The sequence below is a fragment of the Struthio camelus genome, chromosome 20, assembly GCF_040807025.1.
Source record: "Struthio camelus isolate bStrCam1 chromosome 20, bStrCam1.hap1, whole genome shotgun sequence".
Lineage (NCBI taxonomy): Eukaryota > Metazoa > Chordata > Aves > Struthioniformes > Struthionidae > Struthio > Struthio camelus.
The window spans coordinates 5,371,695-5,392,132 of record NC_090961.1 but is presented as its reverse complement, the minus strand read 5'-3'; the positions used below and the strand labels follow the sequence as shown (position 1 = coordinate 5,392,132).

At 37.5% G+C, this 20,438-nt stretch overlaps 1 protein-coding gene across 3 annotated transcripts in view; it reads right to left on the bottom strand.

Annotated features, from left to right (window-relative positions):
• AK8 (adenylate kinase 8) overlaps nucleotides 1-20,438 on the bottom strand; it is an 82,770-nt gene that overhangs the window by 51,016 nt on the left and 11,316 nt on the right. For 2 of the 3 annotated variants that reach the window (XM_068915005.1, XM_068915006.1), the window contains exons 3-6: nucleotides 17,149-17,198; nucleotides 16,359-16,472; nucleotides 10,679-10,747; nucleotides 1,438-1,519 (exon numbers count right to left, since the gene is read on the bottom strand). In XM_068915005.1, coding sequence (XP_068771106.1) covers nucleotides 1,438-1,519; nucleotides 10,679-10,747; nucleotides 16,359-16,472; nucleotides 17,149-17,198 — 315 coding nt within the window. Of the gene's footprint in view, nucleotides 1-1,437; nucleotides 1,520-10,678; nucleotides 10,748-16,358; nucleotides 16,473-17,144; nucleotides 17,199-20,438 lie in introns of all 3 variants that reach the window. The other variant, XM_068915007.1, reaches the window with a different exon arrangement.

The window sequence follows — 20,438 nt, the reverse complement described above, 5'->3', positions numbered from 1 at the left end:
TATTGGAAGAAAATACTCATTAATAATATACAGCCCAGTACCCATGAGTACTGGCTGACCCAGTCATCCATACCAATTAACAAGGTATGGTTACATTCTATCTGGATGGAGTCCAGGCTAGAAGTCTAGGTAAAAAGCATCCATGGGTCACTCAGTCTGATTCTCTTCTGTAAGACAAGCAATTACTTCTCACCCAAATACTTCTGGAGTGAGACCAGTGAAACATATTTTTGGTTAACCTCGCAGAAAAGTGTCCAAGCTGGACTAGAAAGCATCAAAAGATGGAGAGCATCTCACTTGCCTGGGTTATTTTTTTGCTAATCATCCTCACAGTTAAACACTGTAATTTAATTTCTATTTTCAATATATTTCATTACAGATTTCAGATGCAAGTTCCTTATGACTTTCTCCACCATATCAAATAGCTCTTTCAGGCACTTTTCTGCCTATTAAGGTACTCATACACCGTAAATTATATCTCCTCTCAATCTTCTTTTTGATTAACTAGACAGACTGCACTTCAAGATTCTCATTCAGGTCTTGGTTGCACAGATAAAATTGTGAGCAAAACTTGACTTCAGATGTTATTAGCTATATGAAAAATACATGCAAGTACGAGACATTAAACATTTTTTCCCAACTCTATTGCAGTGATTCTGAATTCTTCGTTAATAGCGGAATCTCATCCAAATCAAATCCAAAGTGACAATTCATCAGGTTCGCTAACATTCTGGCAAGCTCACGATCCACTGGCAAGCTCTACTTGTATTATTTTATGCTGTGTTCCACACAATTGCAATTGTTTCTTACATTGCAAGTAGGTTCTCTATTAATTTGGGACAACTGCCTGTTCTAGTTGGTGAGGGCAAGTGTCAAGGTCTTGTCTATGAGCACTTTGCTACTAAAGAAACGTCCAAATTAAGCCACCCTCCACCCATAGGCAGAAGAATCAAGCTTAAAACCATGATGTTTTCACTGCACTCAGTGGAGTAAAGTTTGGTAGGTTTGTAATTTTTAATTCAACAGAAGAAAGAATTTAGATTTAGAGGATGAGAAATTGATTTGTTCAGAGAATCACTAAAGGCAGATTTCCAGAGACTGACGTCAGAGGAAAACTGGACCCGCTCCTAGGAAAGCTATGCATAGCAAAGCTATGTATAACGGCTCAGAGACACTTGTTGGAGTGGTCTTGAATTTACAGAACTCTATACCGTGTAAGAAGACAAGAGTTCATGTGGAAAAGACAGCACTTAAAGTCTCACAGGTTAACTCAAGTCCTTCAATGAATCTAAACCATACTGAAACGTCATTCTACTGTCTGGCGTCTTTGGTGTCTTCAAGACATGTACTGAAATTATTATTTAGGATGTTTGGGGGAAAATGCTTCTAGGCTTTTACCTACTGGACACAATCACACATTAACCTTTTACTGCTTACCAACATGCCTAGGAATGATGCCAGATGATTGCAGCATCCATGCCTGTTCCTGGTTTTCAGGGAAGCCTTCCAAAATCCAACCCTGATGAATAAAAACATTAAACAGTTATTGATCCTGGAACAGGAAATACACAGGAAAAAAAAAAGCTTAGTATCAAACATGGATGCTATTTGCACAATATTGCTTCATTCTCATCTCACAACCGGACAATATAAAAATGAACCAATTTTCTTATTCTACCAGACAACTCGAGCAAAAGAGCTAGGACCTAAGATATTTAAAAAAAAAAAAAAAAAGTGTAGAATATAATTTTGCTCATGAAAAAAAAAGGTTAATCTACTAACAAAATATCCTATAGACCAGTACTTCCCGAATATTTTCAACAACGGTAGCCAATTTTTGGAATATGCTTGTGTTCACTGCAACAGTTATCACATACTATTACTCCCAAGTAGCTATGCAAACTAAGCTAACCAGAGTTGGATCAACTGGGAAATGAAACAATAACACCACCATTGTTTTGCAATCTCTACGGAAAATACACTCCATCCTAACACAAATATAAGCCTCCCCTTTCTCTATATATACAACATTGGCCTCAATGAGCAACTTAGATTAAATGTTCTGCAGCAATAATTTCATCCATTCACCTGTTCAAGGAGAAATCATTTCAGTGAATCAAAGTACAAAGTTAGGTTTTGTTATGGATGCTTGTGACAGAAGAAAGCAATACAGAACACTGATATTTTTGTGAAATGGCATGCACTAATAACACTACCACAGCGCAAACGACACTTACGTATTGTAGCAATGATTTTTTTTTTTTGCTGTATTTCAATCTTAAACTTCTCTCTTAAATAAAAACAATCCACAACAATTTCTACAGTTTTGAAATATTTAAAAGGATAGCAGCTCACACTGTGTATAAAAAAAAAAAAAAAAGAGGTTAAACAAATCTAAAGACAGATTTAATGCCAAGAACAGTGAGGAAAATATGCATGCTTTCATTATTTTCTTAAATTATACAGGAAAACTCACAGTAATGGAACCCGCATTCCCAAAGCTAATGAAGCAACAGAGCAAAAGAAAGAAAAAAGAAAAAAGAGCCTTTTGCTCCCTTAAGTCCTTGTTATAGCCAGCTAAGTGTTAGATTGAGCATCTTTAAAAAAACATTTACAGAGCTGTGAAATACTGTAGGAGTGCTGCAGCCTCACTCAGTGTCTATGTGATGCAGTATTCAAAATATAATCCACTTACCACTCCTGAATCTGAATCTTCTAAACTTTGCCTAATTTTTCTGTTAGTTGCTTAACTACACAAGCCCTTGTCGCTCTATCCTATACCCCAAAATAACTTTGTGATACTATAATAAATCTGAAAGGCCATCTTTGTATTTGAAATAAAGGAGATATTTTAATATTGCATTAGCTAGCAATTATTATCATCTCCCATATAAATTTGAAGCTCTGTCAGTATGAGGTCCAAAGGTTTTAGAAGTATTCCAGGGAAACATATCTCCATGACTTCTGTAGGAGGAAAATTGGGACATTCCAATTATACAAGAAAACAGAGTAGACTACTTAAAATTCCGTAATTAGCCTGGTTTCAGGAACATGTCATACTGCTGGTATCTGTAGAAAATAAGAGACTCAAGTAACTGCAAGCCATTTTTGCCACTCCCGGTGTTTGCTTTATCAAATTAGGATGAACCACTGTCTAAGGTCACACAGGTGCTAAGAAATCAATTTATCCATCGGGACTTGCAGGAGAAAGGCAAGGCTACACAACATTTTTAGCAGTATGCTAGGAATTTCAGCACTAGTTGTGAATATCTTGTGTTTGTACAACACATACATAGGCCCAGATCCTCTTCTAGGGAGAAACGGCATCAGACCCCGGAAGCCAATACATCTATGCCAATTTACACAGACTACAAATCTGGCTCATTTTCTCCACTCCAAGTGCAATACTTTTGGAAATTGAAAAAAAGCCCTTTGCTTCTGGCGTCAACACAGCTTATAGCTCGGAAACAAATACTAAGCAACAGGCAGCAAACACAGAAGATGTTCTTTAAACAACGTATAGCAAACTTCATGATGCTTATACACAAATTTCAAAGGTCCTTAGAGCAGGCAATACGCAATTTTATAGCTAAAAGCTTTGGCAATGTAGGAAATTATAGCTCAGCAAATAGCTTCTTGCAACAAATAATTTTTAAACAAATGCGTAATAAACACACACTACAAAAATAGTTAGCATTTTGGATCTTTTTTCCAAAGGTCTCCGAGTTCCAGGGTATCAGTCAAGCCCTAATTAGAATACATTATCCATCTACTTGACAGTTCAGTGAAATGTCTATTCCACCACAGAGCTGCAGCTTTGTTCAGAACAGGTTTATTGATATTCTGATGCATTCCCTCTCCATACCCCCAGTGGCTTGGTTCTGTTTTATCACACATCAAAAAGGCCGTATGCTCAGGGCACCCCATGCACAGCTCAGAGCTGGAGGTCTGAACAGCTGCAAGTAGTATGGTATCACAGGAGGGACAAGTTCCAAGCAGATGTCACAGGGAAAAAAAAAAAAAAGAGTAAAAAGAGAGTGCGGCTTGGGAACTAAGCAAGAGGAAGCAAGACACAGCAGAGCAAGACCTGACTTAAAATATGCCTATCATGCTTTATGCAAACACTGGTCTTTTTTGCCCTCCTGACTGTCATTAAAGTGTAATTAGTAACTTCACATGGTAAGAATTTGTTTCTTTAAAAAGCTATCTATTTTTTTGTCCCTGATACCAGTAACCTTACACCCAGGCATGGATGGCACGTTATCACATCAAGGTGGGAACGAGGGCTAAAAATCTGAGAAAATCTACAGTGCCTTATTCTGCGGTCACAATTTCCTCTCTTTCAGTTGGAACCTCTGTCCTTTCCCACATCAAGACTGCTATAAATACAGCATTCTGCTCTTGCCTTAATGTCAGGTGAAGTGCTCCGTGGAGACCCATGCCACACTGAAAAATCAGCAACAGGGAAGTACTTTCAAAGCCATCACTTTCCTCTCCAAATTTAAGGAATCTGGAGAAAAGGAAACCCTCAAGGTCACTCCCCAACATAAATCTCCTTCCTTTGCTGGCGCACTCTCAGCTGTAAAACCAAAGCTATGTTCTGTCAAACTTTCCACCCCAATAATAATGACTTGGATATTCAGTTCTCTCTTGTTATTTGACCTGCACAGCTGCAAAATTTGTTACAATATCCAAAACTGACACTGCCTTAGAATAATACAAAAAGCAGAGGGATAGTGTAAAGAAATAACGCTGAATTACATGGCACATCTGAAAGAATTCTCAGACACAAGCACGAAGATCAAGGGTCATGAAAAGTGCTGCCTTTAGGAAAACATGTCTTCACAGCAGTTTTCCCACATCATATGGTATATTTGAAAAAGTATTACTTGCCTTTCTCTCCCATCTGAAGGGAGGGGACAGACAATAGTGCAATAAAACAGCACAGTAACAGCCAGTATGGATCCAAAATTTCTGAGATTTTCAGAAAACAGCAGACTGAGGAGTGCAGGATATTGAAATGCATAGGCAGATTTAAAGGCAATGTAATAACCTTTATTGAAATTTGAGTATTCCACTTGATAAAAATCAAATGACTATTACTAACAAATTCAGTGTTCCAGAGTTGGAGGTTTGGTCCTTACTTTTTTGCATTGGCTGACAACCTTCATTGCTTTGGATCCCTCTTCTTTATCTGGTCCCAAAATGGGGAAATGAGCAAACGGAATCAAAGAGACACACAATACAATTAAGATCCTGACATGACTAATGCACAGGTACCTATATCTACTACCAATTCTTCTCCTGAGGTCTGTCAGCTTTAGCAGCATGGATGATGGAAGAAGCTCCACCTTACCAAATTTCTCATTAGAAAGGAACCTTTTGTTCCCCACTTTCAATGTATTCTTGTAGTGTAAAAAATGAGCTACGTTCTGATGAAACATCACTGTCCTTGTAAAGGAGTTTCACTGAGACGATATGATGATCTCTATCTAAACCCAAAAACAACCAGTAGCCATTGCATTTTTTCCCTCACGTTCAATCACAGCCACTACCCTTCTAAATTGTTTAATATCAACGAGAAGTAATTCTGCCCCTGAGTTCACGTGACTCACTGGCCTAGGTTTAGGTTTTAAATCGTCCTAAGATATGAGTAAGGTTGCTCAGCTGTCTCTCTCCCAAATTCATCATCTAGCATTCTCTTCACTAGCTCTCCTCAGTTCTGTAAATTCCTTCCACAACACCAACGGCTCCAGGAGGTAGACAACAGCCAGATGAAAAGTCTTCATATGAGCTTCACAAGTCCCAGGTTCTAACATAATGCTTGCAATAAGTTCTCTGCGTATGCTGGAAGACCTACCCGTCTGATCCCTTGCAGTCCTGACTACATTTGTATTAGAAGAACACACAACACGCTCTCAGAGGAGCTGTTGATCAATAAAAACGTTCTCCTTAGAGGATGCCTGTGACATCCATAAACCTGCGAGTGTCAAAACAATGGCACAAAAAATTCTGTATTCCTACTGTCAGTGGGATAAAAGCTGTGCAGTTAATGCCAACCCAGTGACACCACAAGGAGAAATAAAACAAACAGCTGGTGGTACTACGGTCCAACATATTGTCCCTAATCTATTTACATTTTTGGTTTAAAATGCTGACTCATGTTTTGAGTCATGTTTTGAGAGAGAGGGCATAAATCCAGGCAATGAAGTAAGAAAATCCACAGTATTCAGTTCATTAACACTCACAGAAGAAAAATACAGCGATTAAAATACATAGATCCTCTTTCAAGTGGAAGTGATGCACAATGTGGGGACGTTTTAGCGGCCTTGCATTCCTGTCTATTAACAAAAAGACTTTCGATGAACTATCACAACTTTTGAAAAGTCAATTATGCTTTTTTCCTAAAAGGAGCTGAAACACTAACGACACTAATAATATGCACTCCGCTCTCGCTCAACATCACTGAAGCTTTCTAAAGAAAGTTTTTATTTCCTATACTGTTCTGCAATATGTCCAGCACTGGTTCAGTGCTGCCGGTGGTAACGACAGGAACATAAAACGTAGGCAGGACGTGATGCCACTGTTACCATTTAAGCTATCTTGTTACTTTACTTGGTGTTTATATGACTTAAAATAACAGACACTGAGAGATCCTTCCCTCACTGCTATGAGGACAACAAGAACGATGCCAACAATTATAATTTTTATAATTTTTTTTAAATTGTAATTTTTTTGCATGAGGCAAAAAAGGCATAGGGTGGATGTGGCCTTCGGAGGCTAATAGATTTTGCCTACACACTGGTGGTTTCTAAAACTGACTTTAACAGTATCGCAATGAACACTGCAGAAATTAGCTGTTGAAAACACATCTGCTTTTAACCAGAGAAAGTGACTTATGTGATAGAACGAGCACCTTAGAAAGTTGTTATAGCTACTACTTTTAAAGCCCTAAAATGAAGAGTTATTCACCTCCTTTCTAGTTCATCGCAACCACTGTCACCAAAACAACTCTCCTCCTAACACAGGACAAAGTCCCCCAGCAACTACTACCTTTGAGAGGTGACTGGAGAAAACAGTTAACCAAAACTATTGAAAACACTCTGGCATCTTGCCTGCCCTATCCTCTACTACTACTATCAGCACGAGTAGAGTAGCTGTTGCTGTTAAGCTGAGGCACTGTGTGCAGGAACTAAACCAGACAAAAAGAATCTAACAGTCAGCAGTTCCACTCTTGGGTTTACCATCTGTCTTACTTATTTTCATTTCTATCAGTTTAAATATATTTTAAACATCCTCACTAGAGAAAAATTTGCTGTTCACATCTTGCCACGAGGACAAGGTAGTAAATCATACAGTAACCTGACTTGCTCTATAACCGTGGTATCTCATTCCACTGCTTACATATAAAATGTTGATTGTTTCCAGTTTTTTTGCTGCTTATCTGCTAGTATATACAGAGTCGACAACATTGGTTTTTTGGTAGAGTTCATCATTTACGCTCTTTAATTCAAAATGCCACAAAAGTAAACAGGACGATACATCACATATTTGTGTTTTTAAATATGTTATCCTGCCAATTGAGAGGCTTAAATCCAGAGTGAATTTAGTATGCAAATACAGTAGATATGACCAGATACTTGGTCTGGAGGGCTAAATAGCTTCCATGAGTTAAAACAAAACAAAATAGCTCAGCTTAAAAGAGCTCCAAGAGAAACAAGGCAGACCCATATAATTCAAGCACAGTGGTTTGCTTTGCAAATTCAAAATTAATAGATCTATTATGAATTATGGTACACATTACTCTGCAGAGAAAAAATGATAACCCCTTCCTAGACACATAGGTTTTCTTCCAATCTCTTTACTCCTTTCTTTCTAAGAATCTAAAAATCTCCCAGCTGACGAAGGATCGAGCAGGTAACTCAAGATCCTAAATCATAAAGAAAATGGTTTATTTGGAAGAGGAGAGGAGAGAATTATGTTCTTATACACAATGAACTGGAAAATGCTTCCATGGTATTCCCAGGCCTCGATTGTACCAGTGTAGGACATGAACTCAAATGGAAACAACAGCTAAGTTTAGAGAGTAAATGCTTGAACTAACAACAGGGTACATTCTGTCTAAAACCTGGGCCTTACCTGTGCTGGGAAATAGATTTTATTACTTCACGATAAGGGGGAAGAAGGCAGGAGTGGACACCAGAAAAAATCGACCCTTAGCTGAGAATAGCCAGCCTGCTGCAAATCCTAACCTCTTGGTAGTTCCCCATGTAAGCAAATACTGGTGTAATTTAGAAGTGCAGGGCACAACTCACCACTACGCTACTCCAAATTTGCAGGGATCCATCCTCATTTATGTTAAGGGATTTATACCTAGTATAAATCTAGAGCAATCTGGAAATGAGCTAGGTTTTTGCTTCACGAATTTCCCTTCATAAAACAACTGCATCTACTTCTTTGAGGGATGAGGAGTCCTAGGCTGTCATTCATCAGTCCTTAGGGAAGTCAACAACACACCTCAGATTTTTGTTGCAATAAGTCTCTTTGAGAAAAGCATTTTTAACTAAAAATGCAATGAAATGTTCAGAAAACAAGCCCACCTTAACTTATATTCGTTTCTTCAGAATTTTCTCTACTGATATAAAAGGAAGGACTTTTATAGCAAGATACTTCTGTACGCAAGATACTTCTGTACGCAAATAAGGGCACTGCAGCCCAGCCTTTTATGACCTGGCAAGTGAACATGTTTAGCTGGGCATGAGGAAGTTTGTTTCAGCTTAAAGATATTTTCCAATAACATTTAAATACCAACAGGTAGTCTTTTAAATTCACACCTCATGCAGCCACAGGATTAGTGAAGAGGATTGGTCACAGTTTAGCTCGTGCTAGCTCTAAGCTATTGCTTAAAGAGAGTAGAATACTACCTATTTTTCTGTGGCTAAGTATTTGCAACAGAAATATGACACAGACAGATGTCCTCTAGCAGACCTGTTAGGCAGGAATAGTTTAAGAGATTACACTACTCAACTGTTCTTTACCATCCTGATGAAGTTATCATTCCACAGGTCATACACTGCAATTGACCATCCGATCTAACTTACACAAGGCAGGTCCACTGAAAGCCACTCTCATCAGTGGTTTAAGCAAAGGTAGCTGACTTTGCACTGAAGCAGGAGGGCCTCTTTGACAATCATTCACATTTTCTCAGTTGTAAAACAGTAACTTTCAGTCAGGGGCAGAAAACAAAACAATACTTGAATTCTTCTTGCTAGTTTTGTGGATATTTCTCTGCACTCATAGACACCTCTGTGCTACAGAATTACCATCTTAAAAACCACAAGGCAAAGGCCCAGCCCCCTAGTATTATGATTTTGTTTTAAAGAATGGAAATATCATTACATTATAAATACACTCTAACCCTTGAATGTTTACTCGTGGCTATTTTGGCGTCTCTTTGTAAATGAAAGCTTAAAAACTGTAGATCATTGCAGACCACAGCAAAAATTATGGAGGCGTGAGGAGAAGCACAGGACATAAGATTTTTGGCAGTTTCTCGCAATGTCTGATGTTCATACAGCTTCAGGAAGCAATTTTCAAAGTTCAATGCAACGTTAACTACTGGCCCTGCTTTATTCAACAAACAAGCTAGATCATGATGTCAAGACACAATACAGTTTAATAAAGCATACCAGCCTTGCAACATCTCTGTGAGGAGAAGTGCTAACTAACCCCTGCCCCACAGATGAATAAACTGACTGTTCTAAGAACATGGATTACTTGTCTGAAAAAAGTTCTTTAGTCCTTCATGAATGTAACACCTGCTTTGGACTATACACTTTTTTCCTCTCAAGAAGTGCATCAAATAATGTACAGTCCACATCTTGGCACTGTTTAGAAAGAGATTTTTATCCACCAGATTATTATGTCTCTTACAAATAATCCTTTATTAGGGGTTGATTATGGACTCAATAAATCATAACAACATTTGAGGTTTTAAAGGAAACATATAAAAGAGATTTTGCTTTCCTAGAGTCCAGACGTTACTTCTAACCAACATTAATCTATTTAAGTTCTCTTTTGGTTCTATTTGAAAAGTCTCTACTTACAGTAAGTCTAAGTACACAGGAGAAAAAAACAAAAAAACAGATCTGTGGATACAGCAGCCAAACCTTTTCAGCTGCCTATTTTTGCAAGCTAACAGTGAGCATATTAATTATTACCTAGAAGAAAATATATTCAAGTTCCTAACACAGGAAGAAAAAAAAAAAGACACAATGAGAAAGAGAGAAAATTGAAAGGAGTAACATTAGACTCTTTTTCTCCTTTCCTCAGTAAGAGTGAAAAACTTAACTCAACCTATTGATTTTTATATATTTTCTGTTTATCTGTTTTGTCCACTATAACTCTGCCAGTTGCCCCAGGCAATCAACAAAGCTATGCTTGTTCAGCCTTTGATCATCTCAGTGCTATAAGATTAGCATATGCATACTCTCATCCTTCCCTTTATCCTGTTAATAAAGCTCCAAAGTCCCTCTGCTGATGTTCAAGAAAGCAATTCGCTCCAAAGCCCCCAAAGATTTGCCCCCATTCTCTCCTCTGCTCAGGACTCAGAATGCTAACTACTATGCACGAGTTGTGTAAGTGCTTATCCACTGGCCCTCCGAGGAGCAATTCTTACTTGTTTGATGCAGTCCACGTTTGACAGACGTTCCTGGATCAGATTGGCCCAAAGTGCACTGGGAATTTTCTAAAGAAAGAACAAAAAAATAAGGCTGAATATTCACAATTGAGTTCAAAAGGAATTTTATCATGCAGGCACGTTCTGGTTAAAGGTGAACTGAGATAGCTCCTTAAAATAAATTTAAAAACTGAACTATGCAAGTCCCCAAGTCATTAACACAATATATCAGAGAGTATATAAGGGCACAACAATCAATGTTAAAGGTAAGCTAAACACATGTCTACTCGCCAAAGCCCAAGTCCAAGCTTTTTGCACACTAACATGGAAATGGCACCAAGTTTTGCACGCTAACTACCACACTGGACCTCAAACCTGCAAAGGGATCTGTAGGAACATCACATCCACAGGTAGTCCCTTTTACCATGACAAGTATCTGAACCGCTACTACTTCACAGGTCAGCACATACAGTAGTAGTGATACTAACAGATATCACGTGAGACAAGCAGAATCTCAAACACATAACAGATAAACATCAAGAGCCTGATCTTCAGGAAGCTTGTGTTATAGTTTCTAGCATCTCTCATTCACTCTTTAATCATCCAGAAAGTTAATTTAAAATTAAATTTAATGTTAAATTTATTTTATTTTTATGATTAGGACTGTGAAATGGGGTTGAAACTATATGCTCCAGGATTTTCAGAAGCCCTATTTCATTCTGTGGCTCTTTCATAAACTTTCACCTTGTCCTTTTCTAGAAGTGCTTTGTAAGATAATATTTGTTATCTGACAGAAGAGGGTATTGCTCTACAGATTCTACGCTGTACTTGGTTAAATAAACTTTTGCCTTGCTAAAGTCTAAACCTTTGGCCGTTCCAGAGATGCTATTAATCAGTTGACAAAAATCAAACCGCCTTGTCTCATTTATTTTGTCATTATTAGTAAAATGAAGACTCAGAAAAGCCTTCTGCAGATGGATTCTCTATTTCCTGAGTCACAAAGTTGTCTTTCACCTAATACAAGACACTTTAGGTGATGTGAGCTTGACTCTTCATTCCAAGCAGCTACATATATCATGGGTTCCCACCTGTTACTCTAACCAGTCTGAAGGGTATAATCCTAAGAGAGTAGTTCTTCAGGCTTATGTTATTCTAAAGGATGTAACTAGACATAATGAAAAGGTAGCCATTGTGGAAAGATTTGATAATAATCATCCTCATCAGCTCATGAAACAATTTCACCAGGAGTGGTGGAAACTCTATCACACAAGTCACTCTGAAGTAGACTGGAGAAAGCACTCCAGAAGACACAACAGAACAGTCCTCAGCTGGCTGCGGAATGGACAAGACTGCCCAGTCAGGTGGTGGTGGGGGTGGTGGTGGTGGTGGGGTTTGTTTTGTTTTGTTTCTCCCTACTGCCCTCAGTGCCTTTCGTAATATCAGCCATTCATAAGGCAACATTCAAGCAAGTAAGAGAGAAAAAGGGAAATAAATTGCTGTATTTCTTGAAAGCCAGCAGGTCTCATAGGGTGGTGCGTCAAAGCCTCCCGCAGCCTCTCACCGCTGGAGTCTGAGGCTGTGGCTTTGAGTCTGTCACCTTCCAAAGGTGCCTCACGCTGCTATCAGGAACAGCTAGCGTCTTGCTTACTTCTTTGATGTGTCATGTCAAGAGAGGCTAGCAACTGCCAGGGGTCCACTCTGCTAAGCCATGCCAAACCAATTTAAACCAAAATTATACTAACTTCTTCCAGTGCGGTGAAGTTCTAAGGCCTCTCTTTTAAGCAGGGTTTATTGCACAAAAACAATCAGGTGGACACAAGCAGGTCTTTCAGCGTACTAGTGCCTTCTGCTCTCTGCGGCACAATTCCACTTTCGTTTCCTGGTCAGTTTTCCTTTTATCGAACAGTGGCCTACAAAATCCCTTTCAATAGGCTGTTTGTAGTATGCCTAATTATTCAACTAGAAACCATTAAATCTGACACATATCCAGTATCATATAGTACACTCGTGTTTTCTCTCTCATAAACACTCATATAAATATATCACAAGGCTGATAGACGGGACATCACCCCCCAGGAATTTGTAATAATGGACAATGAGACATACTCATTTGATAACTGCAGGCACTCTGAGTCTGATCGAACATGCAGTTTAGTTGATGAAAAGAACTACCGTTTGAAATGTTAAACTTTCCAAAAGCTGTGGTATTTTTCTTATATTCGGAAACATGTATGTTTTGCTTATATGCTATACACACTGGTTTAATCACTAATCGCATACTGATAAAAAACTGTACTCATTCATGATTGATTTTAAATGTTCCATGTTATTCCAAGGATATCATATTTCATCTTACATGCCTGATCTCCTCCAAGTGATGTTTTTAGCAATCCTTTCATGAAACTGCTACACTTTTTGTTTAGCCTGGGAGAGGGAAGGACTTTCCCTAGATGTTCCCATTGGAAGTTTTGGGCATATTTGTTCTGAAAATGGCTACAGCTAAAATCTTCAAAGTTGGTTTGATTTATAGTTTGCACCTTGGAGAGAAAAGCAGTCAGGCTTGAAGAAATTTGGTTAGTACTTTGAAAAATCATGAATGTTTAAATTTAGCTTGTTCAGATAAATACACACAGAAAGGCTGCTCTTTTCATCTATACACAAGGCTGGAACAGTCCCTATTTGTTCCTTCATAGTGACTTGTCCTGACATAGATTAGGATGCTGAACATGCATAGACAAGGATGCCTTGGGTTTTCCTCTCTTCTATTATATTTCTACTTAAAAAGCACAGGGACATGATGCAACTGTACAGCAGTTTTAAGCCATTAAGCAGTATGCAAACACCTTAAGTGCAATTTAGTATAGCTTTAAGTGCACACCCCTTCTGCAAACCCACAATTACCACGGTTGTTTCAACTTCTTATTTTATCCAGCTAACAGGAAAAGTGAACCCTGCAATAGCTCATCATTAGACTTTTCTATAAGAAAAACCTGGAGGTGCTTTCTATTAACATTATAATAACTAGAGATGAGGGAATAATTTGCAATGATTTACCCAAAAATGTAGCCCCTTTTTCTGTTCATGGAATATTTATGGGTAGCTCGTGATTTCTCAAATTTATTGAATATTCAAAAATATTTGACTTCTTTTTGAAATATCTTTACATGAAGAATGATCACACTTTGCTTTGAACATTCAATATTTAAAATTCACTACTTGAGCTGTGCTCATTAGTAAGTAGCCAGGTGTGTGATAGTGAATGATTACACATCCAAATTTAAAAACTGAGCTTTGGAGAATAATCAAGTATTTTAAAATACCCCTTCAGTGAATTCCTGTGCCTGTAAAACTCAAATGCTTTAAAGTTCACTGGAAGTGAACACAAAAGAGATGAAAGCATGACTAAAGAGAAGTAACTAAAATGTGAACAAATATTTGTGGACCTTTTTCCAGTGTTTGCCCTGATCTAGTAACACTGGCCTACTGACCTATAAAATGAACAAACTTTGGCACTAGGGTTAATTTAGTCGGAGTAACCTTATACACATGAAATGGTCCTCTAACTACATTACATTGTGTTATATGATCTTCACGCTAGACTTTCAAAAACACAGACTTAGTTCATGCTTTTCCTCTTTCCATTTATTAAATTGCTTTGGCTAGGACTACAAATTTTTAATGCCATGGTTGTATCAATGATTGTATAAACAGCTATTGCTCTGTGCCTGAATAGACATTCAAATCTTTTTAGTGCTAACGGATGTTATGTGTGCTAGAGGAGTAAAGTTTACCATTTTCTTCAGCGGAACCAGGGGTCATTTGCAGCAAAAACAGATGTAGCCAACAGACTTGAATCAGCAAGGGGAAACGTAGCTCTTGAAGATGATATTTTGGCTACATTTTAAGTCACTGTAAAGCTTTCACTGATTTAGAGGAAGCCAGGAGGTCCCTCGTAGTTTTAGGAGTTACATAAGAAGAATCACACTCATGTAAAAGAATAAAAGAAACAATTTCGTGAAGACTAAGATCTTCTAGCATCTAACGTCTCAGAAACAAAGGTGAATGAACGCTGCACAGTACTTAAACAGATTCTGCTCTTCAGGCACTCCTTACTACCTGATTACCCTTGACATTTTTGGCTTTCATCTTCCACACCATTCGTCTTTTTAAATCAAATAAGTCCAAAAGGACACCCTTGAAAGTGTGTCTGTATTGTCTGAAATATGTTAATAATTAGAGTAATTAAACCAAGGGGAATTTTTGTTTTAAATTCTCCTACTCTAAGTTGAAATTTATGAATCTGGTAAAACAATCTTTGTTCTAACTATTACAGATTTCAAAGCACATATTCTCAATAAAAATAATTTTATATCATGTCAGGCAAAAGCAAACCTTTTTGGTAGTAAGTTCAGTGAGTTCAATGAACTCTTTCCTTTCAGATCTTTAAATATATTACTTGAGGTTTCTCCAATCTTCACTCTTTAATTCAGTGTAATAAACATTATTCAACTTTCAGCCTAGTTTTCTAAGAAAACAAAATTTATGTAATCATGCTATTTGCCCTTTCAGCAACTTTTGAATCTGTTGGCCAATTTCTACCGAATTTATCAGGAGGAAGTCTCACAGATACAAAGTTCCTTCCATTTTTATGAAACCAGGGAGAGAAAGAGACTCAAACTAGTGGACTTGCCAGAAAGAGTCACGGAAAATCAGGTTTCTTCCATTCCGTTATTCCTGGAACTCCTTGACATTTGGGAAAAGGACTCAGCTAAAAGGGCAGGAATCAGAAGCAGAGATGCTCCCATGTGTTCAGAATATTCCCTCAACATTTTGCTCTGATCTATGTCATTAGCCTTTAACAAAAGAATGACACTGGGGATCAAGTAATACTGTAAGTCAGCATCATTACTCAGGACATAAATGTTCATGGAACCAACTCCTGTGAACATTAAGAAGGAGACCCACAATGAAGAATGAATGGATTCAAAATCCCGGAATGGAGCAAACAGTGTTCTGAGGGTTAATCCAAAAACTGAACAACCTCCTGAGTCCACCGCTATTTCCTCAGCCTGAGGAGCTTATAGGGTTTTCAATAACTGACTGGATTGTGATACGACTTTGAGTTAGTGCATCAAGATAATTTTATCCTGCTACAGAGAAATCAAACATGCACTATACTAAGTACCTCTACCACATTAAAAAAAAAAGTTCTTCGTGTATATATTTTCCAGGGCATTTTATACCAAAGGAGACCTCAGGGATTAATGTTTATTTTACTGAGATTATCAAACACACTGAAATAGAATAGACTTTGTTTAATGAAACAATGACACATCCTATAAGAGAAGTCCAGATATGCACAATATCATTTAATTCTGTTACTGCAGTCTAAGGTTAATGTTTCCAAGATCTTCGTTACTCTACTTTGTCTTCCCCTCCTGCTCCTATTCTATGACCCGACATATTTTTATCTTTGTCCATATCATCTCATCTCACAGAGGTGACCCTTCTTCTCTGAAAGATCCTGCACCTATGTATATATATAAACCAATGTAGAAACCACCATTGATACAAGAATATTTACTCTGATCTGCTCAACTCATAGCAGTGGAAATCATGGGAGCGCCACATAATTCCTCTTCTGTGACATGCAAAACTACTATTATTACTTCCTACGCACCTGTTTTCTTTCTTTATATGCCTTTGCCTCTTTTGTCAGCACTAATATTTCCTCGAATAACAAAGTCTCCTGAGAGATACGTATAGCATCCAAATGTTTACAAAGCCACATTGCCTGAGGGAAGAAGAAGAAAAAAAATACAAATGGAAATATTTGGAAAGAAAATGAAACATTTCCAGAATGCTACAGAGAGCCAGATAGCATTTTCCTAGCCTTCAATTTAAATGAACAGACTGTATGTGTAACTTCAAGCAGTTTCTTATAAAGATGTTCAAGACTACAACTTTGAATAAGGCCTTTTTTATCTACTAGACTATAACATGGATTTTACAGAAAAAAGCATTCTTCCTAGCATGTATACACTGCCATCGTCCATAAAGTTTCTGTAGGTCAGCTTTCTTCGTGGTTCAAATACAACTTTGACATTTTCAATTAAGTGGTACCAGTGGACACGAGAGAGAACTGGCCAGGCAAATAACAATTTGGGAATTCCACAGGCATGTAGCTCTGGTACTCCTCCCAGGCTAATTAGTTCTGCTAAAACATTGGGTAAATAAATCCAGGAAGAGTTCTGTTGTAGAACAGCTGTATCGCTACCACTACCTAAGCAAGTTCTTGCAGAGCTCAGTATCCTTAGGAATGCTGTTTCTTCAACATGTCTTGTGCTCTTATATCACTGTGACAATTCCAAAAATCACTTTCTCAGAATAAGGTTTCCACAAGCACTGAGCCCAACAGAAAGCAAAAAGCTAAGTAGACAGTATTATAAAACTGAAGGAAACGTACTTACAATTGTAGTTTTCCCTGAAGCAGGTGGACCAAGTATACAGATTCTTGGAGCTATGTATGGAACAAGAATATGTGAAAGTGAAGATGTAGAACAGCAGAAATCCCAAACTGCTTTCCTGCTATTACATTGTGTAATATAAATGTAATTACAATGAAACAATTATTTTGTTTGAAAATCTGCTGAATGGAGACTTCAGGATTGGGCTCCACTGGGGAAAAACGGGAATAATAAAATAGTGTCAGCTGTGTCTTCCTTTAATCTCCATAGTTAATGAGATTAATACTCTGACTAAACATGTTACTTAAGCATATATAACAAGCATAACAATTTAAGCGCATGGATAGATTACTTGCTGAACCAGAGCATAAGAGATGAACATCTCTTTATCTGAGTTTGACTTTTATTCCCAAAACATTTATTTAGACCAGACATATTTTATGATGAAAAAATACTTTAGTTTGCACATGTAGGATGAGACTACTTAAAAGTAACTATTACCATACAACCATAGAACAGTTGAGGTCGGAAGGGACCTCTAGAGATCATCTATTTGTTCTTTCATTCTCCTGATACAGTAGGGTAGTAAAAAAAAAACAAAAAACTTTTTTCTTTGGAAAAGCTTTTGGCTCTCATCACAAAAAGTACAATTTCACCCTATGGTTTCATCTAAATATGTTGTGTCAGGATTTAGAGAAGATTTAGACATTGCAAAATTAGGCACTTTTCTCTCTACCCTTTTGATGGCTACCTTCAATTTCTCTAGTCAGCATTAAAATTCACTTTTTCTCTATGTATCCTTCCTTGTGTTTCTCTGCTGTATGTCTCTCTCCTTTCCCTGAGGGGGCATGCAACAGCAAGGTGGGGAAAAAAGCATGTTCTCTTGGCACCCAAGTACCTTTCTCATTTCCGTGGACTTCAGTAGTCTCTACATACTGTCATCACTGTGCAAAAGAAATTGAAGAAAAAAAGAAGAAATGCATAAAATCCCTGTTCTGAGGAATTCTTAATCCATGGCATACAGATAACACAATGAGCACTACTATTCTAAGCTTTACTGGGAATGGATTAGAGGTATGAAAAAAAAGGGAAAAGGGGGGAAAGTGTTTGGAAGTTTTTACATGAACACATACTTTGGGCTGCAATCCCTTGAGTTGTCATTTTATATTAACATCTTTGATGTTTTTCCCTTATACCCTGGGGGAAAAAAAAAACTAGAACAAAACAGACCATACACAGAAGGGACTGATAAGTATTTACTGGGAGTAACATGGGTTAAAATAGATGAGTGAGGGATCTACTTGCCCAAAAATCTCTTCAGCTCTTGATAGCCAAGGGAGATATAGTGTCTGATGGCAGCAGACAGGGAAGGATGTGAAATGTATTTTTATGAGGTCTTCCATGCGCTTAAGCAGTTACTGGGCAGGTGCAATCTTTAAACTACATGAAACCCAAATTACAGATTCATCTTTACAAAGTTATTTGACTTGGAAGGTTTAAGAAAAACTCCCCCCTTATTGGTTCTTGCAAGTGCAACAGAACTAGTACACAATGTAGAAAAATACTTTAAAAGGATACATCAGCTGTTTTTATCACCTAATTTCTTTCAAATGTAATGTGATTAAATCCTAGTTTTTTTTTTTTTTTTTAATCTAACACCTTGAAACTCCAGCCCGGTACTTAGGAATTATTTATAAACAGCGTCATAAAAGAGTGCTCGGGTGCCAACACTAATCAACTTCTTCAAACCACTTCAAAGAAAATCAAAAAACCTTTCCATCCACAGATCCTTTTGAGGTTTAACTAGGAGCATGATTTAAAATTCACAAGAAAACCCTTAGGTATTGAAGCTTTAATACACAGCTTTCTTGGACAAACGTTTGATAAAAAACGAAACATACCATTATATACACCATATCATGCTTTAATATTGCCCAGGGCTACTGTAAATGCTCACTTTGTACTAAATCTGGTTTTCTCTCTGCTTAGCGGCTGGCAGCAGATGGGGCAGTGTAATTCACTGATTTACTCATTTGCACAGTTGTAAGACTCTTCTAAAGCATTCTCCCTAAACATATGACACAAGGGCACAACCAGGACACCACTGTATGTAATGTTTAACCCCCTCAAATCAGCAAATAATCAGCATTAAATACTTGAGGTCTGTACGAACAGCTAAGTGAAGTCAGAGAAATCTGGAAAATGCCTTTTTCTTCTGTAACAAATCATATCTCATTTCATGTTTAGTCTTGATGAGATGGTACAGGATTTACTCTTCCAAGCAGTCTTAAAATTTAAGAGTCAAGGATGATTTTAGTAATAACAAAATTAATCCTGGAATAACGCAAAAGACCAACTGGACTTACAGAGTGCCATTTAAGTCCAAAAGATTCTATGATTAATATTAATGCAATAAAATTTGCTTAACTTGTAAGGGAAATCCTTTGTCAAACAGGAAAAGTACATAGCACACAACGAACATTCCTGCAGAACTTTGCTACGTTTCTTCAGAGGCATGACTGCAAAGGAAGAATTCACAAAAATGCCACTTGCATCCTAGAAGCCTTTTTTATTAGCACAGACCAGGATAAAATGTACAAAATTGACATCTTTGTACTAAAGAACTATCAGTTTGCATACGGTTGTTTTAGGTTTTTTAGAAGAATTGCATGAAAGAACAATAGCTAGAGCCTTGAGCATGAGTACTTAGCCACCTATTTGACCTAAGAGCTTTCCAAGACAGTTGTAAGTTATAATCATCATTACACTTGTTTATATTTTTAAGCATGCTTTAGATCCTATTATTAATTTAAAGGGTTTTCTAACTTCACACCTGGGATAGATGCAATGCTCTTTTCCACACATCTGTTTGAAATTTTCTCTGGGGCTAAAACTGTCTAGCAAGGCAAGATCATGAAAATTCATTGCTTTACTGATGGCTCTAATAAGATTTTTTTTTTCTAAATAGTCAGCACCTTCCGTCATGATCAAAAAGTAAAATCATCTCTGCTACAGATTTCTGCTACATTATTTTCCATATAATTTATTTTTAAAACAACGTTTAGGCTTTAATTTTAATCGGAGTTCCTTCCCTTCCTTAATAGGTTTTTCCAGACCAAAAAGAGACAGTATTTTCCACTGACAAACAATTGCAGTAGTTTTATCTTTAGCTTCTAAGTACTGGAGTCATCAAACAGAAACCTGCCTAATTCTGTTCAAATAATACTGTGGAGCTGAAGGACAAATCTTAGCTCAATGCAAAGAAATTTTATCAGCATTCTATCAAACTGCAT